The 13,274-nt window shown below is 45.0% G+C and overlaps 1 protein-coding gene across 4 annotated transcripts in view; it reads right to left on the reverse strand.

The window, feature by feature from the left end:
• Positions 1–5,182: 5,182 nt before the first annotated feature.
• METAP1D (methionyl aminopeptidase type 1D, mitochondrial) overlaps positions 5,183–13,274 on the reverse strand; it is a 75,218-nt gene continuing 67,126 nt past the window's right edge. The window contains exons 7-10 of one of the 4 annotated variants that reach the window (XM_007437634.4): positions 9,909–10,006; positions 8,363–8,410; positions 7,105–7,183; positions 5,183–6,939 (exon numbers count right to left, since the gene is read on the reverse strand). In XM_007437634.4, the coding sequence (XP_007437696.1) occupies positions 6,861–6,939; positions 7,105–7,183; positions 8,363–8,410; positions 9,909–10,006 (304 nt within the window). In that variant the 3' untranslated portion in view covers positions 5,183–6,860. Of the gene's footprint in view, positions 6,940–7,104; positions 7,184–8,362; positions 8,411–9,908; positions 10,007–13,274 lie in introns of those variants that run through there. The other 3 variants (XM_007437635.4, XR_015795224.1, XR_015795223.1) reach the window with 3 other exon arrangements.

Consider the following 13,274-nt stretch of genomic DNA (forward strand, 5'->3'; position numbering starts at 1 on the left):
GACCACTTCACCCATCAAGCTGGTAGCGACACAGCTCAGACCAAAGGGGTGGACTAAGCTCGACTCGGTTGGATTAGCCCAACCAAGCGAGGATGCCCACTTTAGAGTTACACAGAAATCTTCGTCAGAGCCTTGGGCGGCGGAATTTTGCTCCTTGCGACCTCTATTCAAAAATAATCTATTGCAGACCAGGGCCACCTCGGTTCCTTTAAAAGTTGAGCTCTCACAAGGGAGGGGAGGGGGCTGCGGGAAAGCTGCTGTATCTAACTCCCTGAGCAGCAGGTCAGTTGCAGACTAATTTTCTGAATAGCGGTTGCTGTAGACGGATTTTCAGAATTCAACCTGAAGTATTAGACGATTAAGAAGGAAAACCTGCTGCTCTTGGTGAGGAATTCCAAATGGGCACGTTTGCTCTCCTACGAGTTCGTCTGAGCAGCCTGAGTTGAAGGCAAAGCCAGTGGAAATGGAGGTGGGTGGGAGTGGGATTGCCAACTTGATGCCTGCCCCGCCTCTGGGAGAACAACAGGGCTACTTTGGCATTCAAGTCGCACAGACGTGTGTGTGTGTGTGTGTGTGTGTGTGTGTGTGAAGTGACCTGATCTGTTTCTACAAACTATCTCCTTCCTGCCTTCCTTCCGAATTCCCTTTCGATTGCCTCCAGTCGAGCAAAGCAGCAAAACAGTTTCAACGCTGTCGTCGGGCGAGGCCTCCAGGGTGCAATCTCCACTGACTTTCCGAGGTCTAATAATTAGAAAGCATCGGCAGCTAATTATTTCTCTCCTCATTTCACGATCTCTGTGTGTGTGTGTGTGGGGGGGGAGACTGAGATGCCCGACGGAGCGGGCGGGGTGTGCTGTCCTTGGGGGGTGGGGGTAGAGGTGGGGAAAGGGCTGATCTTGCGGAAAGTTCACACGTGCAGCTGTATTAGTAACTGATTCACTTGATTAAATGCTAGTCTCAAGTGCTCTGATCCACAGCTGAAGGCGCCCCCATTAGCATAACACTGATGTTTAATTCTCATACGCATAATTAGCCATATATTTAAACACTAATGGCGGCGCACGAGGCCTTTGGCGTGTTTAAACAGTCGGAAGATTTATATATTTATATATATATATATATATAATCTCGCACGCACACTCACTCACTCACCCACACGTGCACGCACGATCCCCCCGAGACACGCACGCGCTCCTCTTTGGCCCAAGCTCCACTTCTTCTCCCTTCCCCGCCCGCCCCGCTCGGTTCCACCTCGGCGCGTCGAGGGCGCGCATGGAACCCCAGCTCTGTAATCAAGCCCACTTTTTGGCAAAGGGAGATCACCAATAAAAATGAACATTCAAGACAAATTGCATTGCTGGTGGCGTTACAGATATTAATGGGGAGGCCTCCCCTCCCCTCCCCGCTGGTTGCTTTTCAGACGCCGGCAAAGAGCTCCAGCGCTTGCCGAGAGCTAGAAGGGGACGGCGGAGGGCAGACAGAGAAGCGATAGCTGAGAGAGCATCCCATAACGCCGCCCCCCCCCCGCCCCCCATAGCTTCCAATTCCGAGGGGCTCTCGGGAGCCGGGCTGAAGCGGGGCCACCCACCTCCTTGGAACTCTTTCCGCGGCTGGGAGCATCTTCTTCCCTCCCGCCCCCCAACCGCGGAAGGAAAGAGCGGCGCCCTCGGTGCCCACCGCAACGCACCTGGCGACCCAGCCCGCCCTCGCCGCTCTTCCTCACCTGGACCCGGAGCGCGTAAGTGTGGTGGCCACTAAGACCGGTCTGGCACGGGGCGGGGGTGTTGCGGAGTGAGCACGGGGAAGCGAGAGTTTCAGCTGCCTAGAAATCGAGCCTTGGTTCAAGCTTTGAAGTTCCCAAAGTGTTTCAAAACTGGGGAGAAAGTTTGGGACTGGCTGGAGCTTAGGGAGGGGGCAAGTACCCTCCCACCCACAAGAAGTCTGGGCACTTCTTGGATGGGATCACATCTGAGTGCGGACTCTCCCTCCTAGTCCTCATTGAGGCTAATCCGGATGGCTTTTCCAGCTGCGGTGGAAATGAAGTCAGCCTGACCGCCTGGCCGGTGGTGGGCTGAGCAAAAAAGGAGGGTGGTTCTTGTATCCCCCGCAAAAGCTTCAGTTCTCCGGACGTGCAGATTTTCTTCCTGCAAGAGAGAAGGGTTTTCGGATGAAGCATCTGGTCCGGTTTCCAAAGATGCTCTAGAGGAGGGTTAATCTTGCACCAGCCTTCGCCAAGCGGGTTGAGGGAACCGAAGGGGTAAATGCGGGCTGGGGGCTGTTGTATTTCTCTCTCATGTGTTGGAAATCTGCACTGATCCTTTACTTCGCATGAATGCACTGGTCTAAATCATGGAATTTTCTTGCGGAAAGTCCCTTTGATCTGCATAGAATTAATTTTCCAGGGCTCACGGGGCAGCATCCGTTGGGCCCTTACATTGAAGTAACCCCGTTGAACTCAGCCAGACATACTTTTAGGTCGAAACCTATCGGGTGGTCCTTTCAGTCAAGGGCTGTTTTAGAATTTGTGAAAATAGGGGAGGGAGGGAAAATCCACAAGCGGGCCAATCATTTAATTAGGTCTGGTGAGGCAGCTTTTTGGCCAATTCTAATAAAGAAAGCCTGTCCAATTCTGGCTTTTAGACTTGGCGGATGAGAAGTGTCAGTGCTTGAAGTAGTGCCCGAGGTCCTGCAGTGGCTGCCCCCTTTCCCCTCCACCCAGTAATGCCGTGGCTGACAGAAGCCACAACCCGATGGATTCTGAATGTCCTGAAGCTTAACTGCTTTGAGATTTAATGCTCTCCTGGGAAACTCTAGTCTGTTCATCCCTAAGGACTTCAGAGAAACACGTGTAGAGATTGCACGTTTAGAGGACAGGATGTGCATGGGTGTGTGTGTGTGAGAGAGTGAGAACAAGAGAAAGTGTGCTTCTCTGATAGAGCGAGACTTCAATTTTGTTCGTTTTCTGCACCTGTTTATGACCGGACTAAACAGGCATTGCTAAGTAATTGAGTCAAACTATTTTTGTGTGGTTGGGGCTCCAAAGCCCCTGATCGTGGACGTGTTTGTGAGAAATCTGCTCATGTTGCTGGAGGGGTGGGAGAACAGGGAAGGAAAAGAGTTGATTTTATCCAGAAATCCATCAAACTTTGTGTTCAGATTCAGAGGAGGGAGGGAGGTGTCAGCCAGGCACTGAACTCTCCAAACTTTGCTATTCTTTTAATTGTCCCAATGTCAGCAAAGTCTCTCTCTCTCTCTCTCTCTCTCTCTCACACACACACACACACTATAAACCTTTCTGCAATCACCTTAATAATTAGGATTATAAATGTGTACCATAAATGCTGCTACCTCAGTCTAATTGCTAGGCAAACAGCTTGTTACCACAGCAGTTGGTAAAATCCTGCAGTCCTAATAAAATTAACCTGAGGGGGGAGTAACCCTCTGGGAAGGCTGCAATTAAACTGAGAGAGATGCTGGCCCAATGCAGAAGGTGTACCCTTAAGCCTAGGCATACAGTAGCTACTCAGTAGTAAATCTCCCTGAGTTCCATAGCACTGACTCTCCTGGAAATACAGAGAGGCTTGCAGCTTTTAAATCCAATATAGTAATCAAAGCACACCTTAGTTCTTCCACTGAAATAAGTAGGGAGCACAATGCTGTCTACATCAGACCCAACTCACTGGACACTTCAAAAGTGGCACTTGCTTGGAAGAAAGTCCTGGGCAATCTTTCAAGATTTGTGGCCTTGTCCTTTTACTCCAACCCAGTGTGGAATGCCAGATGTAGTCCTATTTTACACAAACAAGGCTTATAAGCATTTTTTTTCTCATCTAAAGCCACGTAAGTTTGTATAGCCTGCTAAGCCTTGATTTGATTTTACCAATCGTTTATTGAATAAATAAATCCACAGTGGCTGGTTTCATACACAAGAGAAGCCATAAAACATAGTTTATAAGCCCTCCAATCACAATATCCAAGGGCTAGTATGATAGCTTGGTGTTCTGTGTGACTCCAGATGCAGTCTGTGAAAAAAGTTCCCAGAGGAATCTCCAAGAAAATGAAAAAAATCAAAGGGTCTTGTGCCACCTTAAAGCCTTACACATTTATTGATGGCTGAAAGCTTGTGGATTGCAGTGCCATGGACTATAAGTTGCCAGAGCTGATGTCCTGGTACATGTCCTTAGGCTTAGTAGAAAGGTGGCTTGGGAAGTATCCAGGCTGAAGTCCAGCCTCTCTGACAGCCAGCCAGTACTATAAACTCAAGAGGGGCCATGAAATTTAAAGCCAGCTGCTGGATACAATGGACTAGTGGTCGTCTTCATCACCAGGTCCTTTGAGGCAAACGGGTTTAGGCTCGGACTAACCGTTTCACCTTTGCCCAATTGGACTCTTAGGCTGACCTCACGATTCCCGTTCTTACCCTCCCAAATCAACGTCTGTTGCTTAAAGCACGCGGGTGCTGTCTGTGTCTGTGTGTGGGAGAACCCCCCCCCTGCTCCACTGAGGTCTCCAGGAGGTGAGGGAATCAAACTTGCAGAGGAATCCAGCAGCACTCTCTTAACGTGGTTGCTGAATTAATTCCTTTTCTGAATTCGCATGCAACTGAACAAACGAATTGGGTTTGCCGAGCGTGATGAGCTCCCGCCCTCACCCAGTTTTGCAACTAGTTCACATGAGCCGCGAGGTCTTTAATGACCTAGTCGAGCTGTTGTGAGAATCCAGCCAAGAAAGTTCATCTTCCACATGGGATGCTCTGAGTCCTTCCAGACTCAAGTTCCGTCATGGACAGCCACGCTGGACCAAAACAACGGGGACTGTAGTCTAGTGGCTCTGGAGGAGCTCCAGTCTGAGAGAGACTGATCTACCGTCCTTGTGGTTGGCTCAAAGGAGCAAAAAGAGCCGCTACTACTTTTAATCTTGGAGCAGCGATCCTCTACTCATTTATAAGCAAGGAGGCCTCGATATTTACAATGTGGTGAAATCTCAGCCATTCATAAACCAGGATTTGTGACTTAGGGTCTTGTGTGAACCCAGACAATTCTGATTTGTTCACTCAACCATGGCTTACCACAAAACTGCATATTCCCAGGGCCTCATTCCCACCCCCGCCAAATGTTGACTTCTGTCTCAGAGACCTCTCTTAGCTGGGTACACATTACCAAATTGTAATTCAAAATGACCAGTATTCGAAAATAATTTATTACCGGAGTACAATCAGAACTTTTTTTTTTTTACACTTAAACAAAATTAAGTCAATTATTATTTTTGTCTCGGCCCTCCCACTACTTTTTAGAGTGCGCTGGAGTGGGGGAAAAAAAGCTTGTCAACAATCTTGTCAAAAGCTGGTTTAGCGTGTTGTTTTAAATGAAGCCAATTATGGGGTTGTCCGTCATTCCATGATTTGCTGTGATGGTGACTGTTGAAGAAGCTACAGTGGCCGGGTTCATAGCTGGTTTAGGCAAAACCGGGAAAGCTACTCAGCTTAGCCCCGACGTGAAACTACGTGAGTACCGTAACTTTTGACTGCGTGGGTCAGGGGATGAGCGCCGTGCTTTGGCGGGATTGGCACAACCGGGGCACTGACCGGAAAAGTGGATTTCAGACGCCTGACGCCGAGTCCACACAGGAGATTCCCCTCTCCCTCCCCGGTGCGCACCTATTTGCACTAGCCAAGGAGTTCGTTTGCATCGGAAACTGCGTCCCCCCAACCCCGGGCAGGCCGCCTTCCCGGCAAAGATGCCTGCAGAGGCGTTTCGCTCGCCCCCCACAACCTTCCTTACCTCCCGCGCCTCTTCCGTCGCTGCGGCTCGCCTTTAGCTTAACCAGCCGATCCTGCTTCAGGCGCGCGCGGGACCCCTCCGGCTCGGCCTCAAATACACCAAGCCTTTGGGGCCGGCCGGGAGAAGGTCTCCAGCAACTCCGCGGGGAAGGCCCCTTAACGCCCCCCGGCGCATAAGGTAGCGAGCGACTCCCGTCCCCTCCCGGTGTTGAGCGTGGGCCGCGGGGGTCGGAGGGGGGGCGAGTCGCAGAAGGCGCCTCCACGCTGCTTCTCGCAGCCAGAAGGGGGAGCGGGCGCGAGCCAGAGCCAGCCCCTTCGTCCCAGGCTTCCTTCTCGGCATTCAGGCGCGCGATTAGGAAGCCCTTAATTGCCGGTCCTCAAGACCTTTCCTCGGAGGGCTCGGCTTGGGATTTGGGGCGCGTGGAGGTCCAGCTCAAACAATCACTCTGGCAGGGAAGCTGCAGGCCTCGGTCTGGCTGGAGTCCTGGGAAAAGAGGCTCCCGTTTGGGCAAAATCATCCTCAAGTAATAATGTCGTCATCAGAATAATGAAGAGTAACAGTAATATCGTAAGAACCACTCTTTCCTTCTGGTAAAGGATGGTTGTTTGGTCTGAAGGTTCTGGTATACTTAACGCCGAATGGTGCTAAAAATGTAAGTGGTTGCTAAAAAAAGCCACAAGAAATAAAGTGAAGCAGCTGCCTGGCAAGTTTGCCCCTTTGCTGTGCTTTTATTTCCCTGTCTTTGAAAACCCCTTTGACTGTGTAAATATGTGGGTACTGCCACAGGGACTAGGAACAGCCTTGAAACAAAACAAAAAAAAGGGGTGGGTGGGAAGAAACACACCCTCATTTTTCTCAGGAAAGCGGGGGGGGGGGATTATATTTTTTTTTAGCGTGGGGTAGAATAGGTTACAAGCTTTGTCCAAAGATTCTCCGGTTATATCACTGTCCTTTGAGGATCCTGCAGAAAGCAACTCCCCGCAAATAAATAAATGGGTTGATACAGCCCCTTGTGCCAGCTTCTCCCAGGAGCCCCACAGGAAAAGGTTCTTCTGCCTGCTTGTTGCCAGCTGGTGGCTCTTAAGTCTCCTCAGCCAGGAGGGTCAGGATTTCTGCTCCTTTGTCTGTAATGACGATGGTGTGCTCGAACACGGCTGATCTGAAAGAGAAGCAGCAAGCAGTGAGCTGGGGACATGGTGATCCTGTAGCCCAAGAATTCTCTGTTCCGAAGGAAAAATGTATGAGGGAGATCCAACAAGAAAACATCCAATTAGGGAATTATAAATTAAATTGAGAATTAAAATGACAACAGGAAAGGTAGCACCTTTTGAGGTCTGCCGTTATCAGAGTCCAGTCATCATCCAGGATATAACATTCAGTCATTCCTTCCATTATTACAGGCTCTGATACAGCAAACAAACAGAGAATTAAATAAGCATTGTTACAGTGATTTGCAAGCTTGTCCTTCCTAACCCTAAAGCGCCTGTTTGCCCAGGTAAACCATCTTGAATTTTACTGAGCCATCCCTCAAAAAACCCAAACGCAAAAGCACAGCCACTGATCTGTGGAGGAAAGTAGCAACCATCAAGCTTGAACTTGGATGTCTCCCGTTTCAAAAGGCAGAAGAAGGGCATTTTAATCAAGCTTTAATTAAGATCCTCATGGATCATAACAACCGAAGCCCCCAGCCACTTTCTTCCAAAGAGCAGGCAGGATGGAAATATTTGATTTTTTTTTAAGGCAGGCTTTAAAATGTTCATTAAATCAGCAAAACAACAATTTTCTTATTTCCCCCTAATTGCCGCACCATTTAGGCACGCCATGAGTGAGGAATACATTTTTCCCCTCTCTCCCCCCCCCCATAAGCTGTTGATGATTGGTACTTAGTAGGTTCCATCTTCCAGGCGAGGGATGCTGACTGGCTACTCAGCCAAAGTGACAGAAGGGCCACCCCTGGGCTCCAGTAAAGGGGCATAATTGTTCCCAAAGAGTTGGGTGGTTAATCTGATATTTGGGGGGAATCAGTCTTCAAGCTGACCTCTTACTGTGAGCACAGCTTCCCCCCCCCCGCCCCCACAGGGCTGTCATGGCACAATTTAAATCTATCCTTAGGATGGACTGAGGGACTGTCAGCTCTCCAACCCCCCCTTGCTTGATGCCTCCCCAAGTAGGCTCTTCTGCAAGCTTCCAGCGCAGCACTCTACTCCACAGGGTGGGTGTGAGCAGCAGCTCTGCCCTGGCAAATCCTCAGCCCATGAAAACTATCTCAGCTAATAAAACCAGAAGCCGGTGATCGCAAGGTCCCATCTGAACTACAGCAGCTGGACCATTTTTTTTTTAAAAGATCAAAACCAACAAAGCACAGACAGCTTCCTGAATATCCAGACAAGGGACACTATCCAATGAGTTTAGAATAACTCTACCAAGTCATTAAAAAAATTCAAATAGAGGCACTTGGATATTGCTCTATTAAAACAATAGCAACCCTAATGAACCCGGAGGAAGGAAATCAAATTCTGTAGTAAGACTTTATTTGTTCTGATAAAGATGTTACACCAGTTTCAATACAAACCATAACTAACCTATTGTGAATGCCATTCCCTTCTCCATTAATAAATCATTTTCGTTTGCTACAAAATAAAACAGAAACCTTTTAATTACCTAGGTTAAATATAAAGAAGATCTTTTGCTAGGAAATTAGTGTCCCTCAAACAGGATCCATTCCCTAGCTAAGCCCACCTTTCCCCTTGCAAGGCTTGTCACCCACCCTGGGTTATTCTGAATTTTAAGACAATGCTGGCCAGTTTGAGGCGGCCTTCACTTCAGTCTGGAACAAAGCTTAAATTAACTACTTTGGGGGAGGGGAGAGTACCCTAAATATTCATGTAGTCAGAATGAAAAATTATCAGAGGAAGGAAATGCATTCAGACTTTAAATTAAAATTACCCTCTATTTCTGGGGAGTGGGGAGTAAAAGAAATTGAAGCAGATCTAGGTTGATGAGTTTTTATTTTAGACAAGGAGTGGAGTCCAATGCACCCGTTTATATGGAATAGAATGTGATCTTCACAACTGGATTCCTCAGTATCATTACTTGAAAATAAATAACACAACTTATTTCCAAGTAGATGTGAAAATATGCTAATTTTCTCCCCCTACCCCCCCCCCCGTTTTTAGTTAATAATTTCAGAGTCAGGCCCAAATGCTCCTTCTGTTCCAATCCCAAAAGTGTGGGGTGATGAGGGATTATTGCCAGGAGCTGTCTTTTATGCATTTTTTATAGGCAAAACAAATCTGCAAAAATCTGAAGACAGAAGACAAAAGAAATGTCTAGCATTTAGTATCAAAGGGAAACTAGAACTTTTGATTCTGCTCCCCCATGCTGCTATTTGCACAGAAGCCATGTCCTAGAGGAGAGCCAATCCTATCATATGTGCTCTTTCTTCCATTGACATCTGAAGTTAATGGTCTTAAGTCAATTGCTGTAGATACCAATTGGGGGCCATGTATTGTACAAAGCCATCCTTTTCCAACCTGTCTCCTGCAGATGTGCAGTTCCAACACACCTGGAAGCACTAGTTTGGACAAGGCTGCATGAAGCCACATGTGATTTAGTTTGGCTTAATGCAGTGTGCAAACCTTAGTTATAAGCAATACAGTAGTTAATTACAGTACAAATCTTGTCATAAGCTTAGTGTCTGCCAAGAACCTGATCACTATGACTTGTTCAACAAGCTATAGTTTATTACGAGCTGGAACCCCAAAGCCTGCTCAGTATTTGTCAAGCAAGCCTTGATTTCTGGGAAACCAGAAGGCCTAGAGGCTTAGCACCAATAGTCAACATTTTGAGTTAGCCTGGAAGGAAAGAATGCCTCCCACAACCCTGGAATTTGTCAGGACATTGCTTCTGTTTGATCATGTTTCTGATTTGTTCATTTGAATTCTCCCCCAAAGTCCCAATACTTCCACTGAGTAAGCGAAGTGACAACTATTTCTAAGAAGTGACAAGATTACTTATCAAAAATTTTGTGTACTGGCAAGAGCATAACCCTTTTGCAGTTGGATGCAAATATAACGTAAGGTATTCAAGGACAAGGACCATGGAAAAATTAAGGAGGGCCCCTCTTACCATGTTGCCAAACTTCAGGATTACTATGTAAGTTCGTTCCTATCCCATGACCACCAATGTAAGGGCAGACTTGAAAACCATTTTGATGGGCAATGTGGCTTTAAAGAAGAGAAAACACAGAAATGTTTAACAGAAGAAAAGATTTCCAAATTTAAAAAAAATAACATACATTTTGTTAATGATATCATTATTACCACATTTTCACAAAAGAACACTGCTGATTATCCTGACAGTACTCTGGTGGTAGAAAAGGGCACTCCCATATTTTCCTAAAACTTGAGACTTCATCTCATTTATGAAGTGGATGAATACCCTGCTCCTCTCTCTTTAATAAAAGGGGGGATGGGGAATGCCATGAATGGGAATCTCCATCATGGACCAGGAAAGTGTTAGCTTATGGTAAGAGCTTTGCAAAGATAATTCTGTCTTTCAGAGGGTTGTCCTGGCTCTAAAAAATCTGGAACTTTAAAAACGATAATTACATTTGTCCAGGAACTGACAGAGGATCATGAAGTTAGTATTGCTTTAAATCCACCAAGCATTAGATCAGCACTTTTAAAGCTCAAAAACTGCTCACAAAATCATTTATTTTAGACATACAAGCATTTATAAGAGAAAGATTTTGCAGCATTAGTGCTCCCAATTCTTGTTTGGTGCTTTCTATAACGCTGCCTTAAATAGAGATAGGAGAGAATTTTGTTTAGTTTGTATTTGAATATGAACCTATCTAATTTCACAGTTTCAAAGCATTACATGAACCAAAATTTTGCCAACATTCAAAATTTGCAGTTCTTTGAATTTTTCAATGCAGCTCATCAACAATTAAAAACATATTAGGGAAAAGACTATACAAAATGCATATATTAAATAAAATAGGTAAAAATGCATTACATTATACGAAAGAAAAATGCACGCTTGGAGAAATGGGTGTTAAAACACATACATTGTAGTGCAGATTTCTTTTAAAAAGTCCTTAAGTTTGATGAAGCAAGCAATCTATTTGCAAAAGTGAGAAAGACCCAACAAGACAACCCCAAATTGACAGGCTCATTCCTGGCCTTAAACAGAATCACAGCCACGGTCCCTTCAGTTGAGTGGAGTTGGCTTTATCTCCAGCAATGGCCCTCCAGAATTTGCAGAATCAGAAGAGCTGGGTAACAGAGCTGTTGCTTCTCACTCAGAAGAAACTCAGAAACCTGATATCAGTAAAAACAAGCTTGCCGTTTTTCTTTAAAGGCCATTACCAGAACACATATGCTTACAGGTAGTAGAGATGACAGATGAACTTCTCTTTTCAAATCCTGTTTCATGTACTCAGATAAAAAACTATGTTGCCATCTCCACCAGATTACACTGGAACCTGAGGCCTGGCAATGTATGGTGGCCAACCTTGCCAATGAAGTTAGCAGAGATTTTTTATATTTTAAAAGGCAGCATTGACCCATAGTAGCATATGCTTGCAAAGGCTAAGGATCTGTTAATGGCTTTGTGTGGTTAGACTACCGTGGCTTTAAATATAAATGAACATTATATAAGAATTAGGCTAGGGATACTAGAATGATCTTTTACATTGCTTAAACTAGGATGAACATCTTGTCCAGTATAATATGTTGAAAGTATAATAGTAATTATGGCAAAGCCTGCCAATTATTATGAATCTGTGGGAGTTATAGTTGAAAACAACTGGATGGCACTCTGCTGCCTATCTCTGCAGTACAACAACATAATCACTAACAGGATGCATCTTCCTCTGGGTTAATAAATTGTTAATGGCTCAAACAAGCTAATTCAATTCCCATTGTCTTTACATTTTCCAACTCACTCAGCACATGGTGGCTCCTAGTGCTGCAAACTAGGTTTAATTCTCTTTGGACTAGTTTTTTTTTTTTTAAACAAAGAAAGAGGGGACCCCCTTTCAGTTCTCTAGGATTGCATATGAATGCATCTACAGTGACGTTTTTGTTATTGCTCAGCGGTCTCATTTTAGTTCCTTTTTATAGGCACTGTAGCAAAAATTGCTGTTACATATACTTTCACATTCCAAATTCCTCAAATCTGAAGACATGTTTTATAGAATACAGGTATTCAAGGCAAAGATCCTTTAAGACTGTAATAATGCCATAGCAGCATAACAGTCATGTAAAAGAAAAGACAGTTGAATGTTCAGGACCTTATCTGCTCCAATTCCTTCACCAAATAAAGGCCGCCATTTGCATATACTGTACCTTGCACCAAGAACATGATAGAGATGGCTGTTACCATTGCCACTCATGAGATGAGCCCAGTACTCTTTGTATAAAGATATTACATGCACAAGAAACAGCAGTCTTAAATGGTGCCATCTATATGTATAATTATGTCTGTTGACAGAATTGTTTGTGTGAAGGTTCAGTTGGCATGAGATTTCCAGCATTTTATCAGCTCAATAAAACTACAATTTCAAGGCACCGAGAGAGCTTATATTAAAAAAAAAAAAAAGTGAATATTCTTGTTGGTTCTGTTTCAGAGAAGCCAACCTGTGTGTCTGTAAAGGTGAGGAGTTGATTTCTTTTCTCCCATTTATTTTACACATGGCTTCATCACATCAGGCCATGCACTTTGCCCCACTGCTCAAGAGCGCATGGCCACAATCAAGTGCTGCCAGGATACAGAAGGCTCCCAACTACTGCAAAGTGGAGAACTAGGTCAATAACTTTTCATGATGTTCATAGATAACACCTTGAATGGATTTTTCTGAACAGGTTCTATAGATTAGCTACCGTTTGCCTACCAACACACCAACAAAAATCTTTAGCTATTACAGTATTTTGCGTGATTCTGGTGCACAGCAGAATATAGATCTCAAATGCATGATAGCTGAAATGTCTTTATGGATCCCCTAAATACTCACAGGGAGTTAAGTAATGACACAAAGAAGCAGGAACAGGGAAGTTAAAAGATGGGCAGAAAATCAGTCTTGATAGGATTTGAAAGGTTTAATTGGAGTCCTCAAGAAAAATGAGAATGAGAATGAAAAGAAGCCAGAAAGTTAACAGTGTCCTCACTCGTGCATGAAAATGAACAGGCTAAAGAGAAAAGAATGAGTCTGCTTCCTGAACAATGGAGTGACAGCCTTTTTATACTTCTATACTTTTCTCCATGTTTGCTAGTGCCAAAATAATTAGATTAATTTTCTATTTGGGTTTGTTGATGCCTATTAAGTGGCAACGCTAACAGTGCTTTTAAAAGAAAACTTATTCTAAGACAGGAGTCTTAGAATAGACTCCTGTCTTAGAACAAGTTTCTGACTTCCAAATTATTTAATCCTAACTTTATCCTTTATGCTAGGCTCCATTTAGTTTTGGAGTTGAAATTAAAACACACACA

This window comes from Python bivittatus, unplaced genomic scaffold (genome assembly GCF_059951505.1).
Source record: "Python bivittatus isolate LINGU-HERP-01145 unplaced genomic scaffold, Pbiv_v1 ctg000200_np1212, whole genome shotgun sequence".
In the NCBI taxonomy this organism is placed as follows: Eukaryota; Metazoa; Chordata; class Lepidosauria; order Squamata; family Pythonidae; genus Python; species Python bivittatus.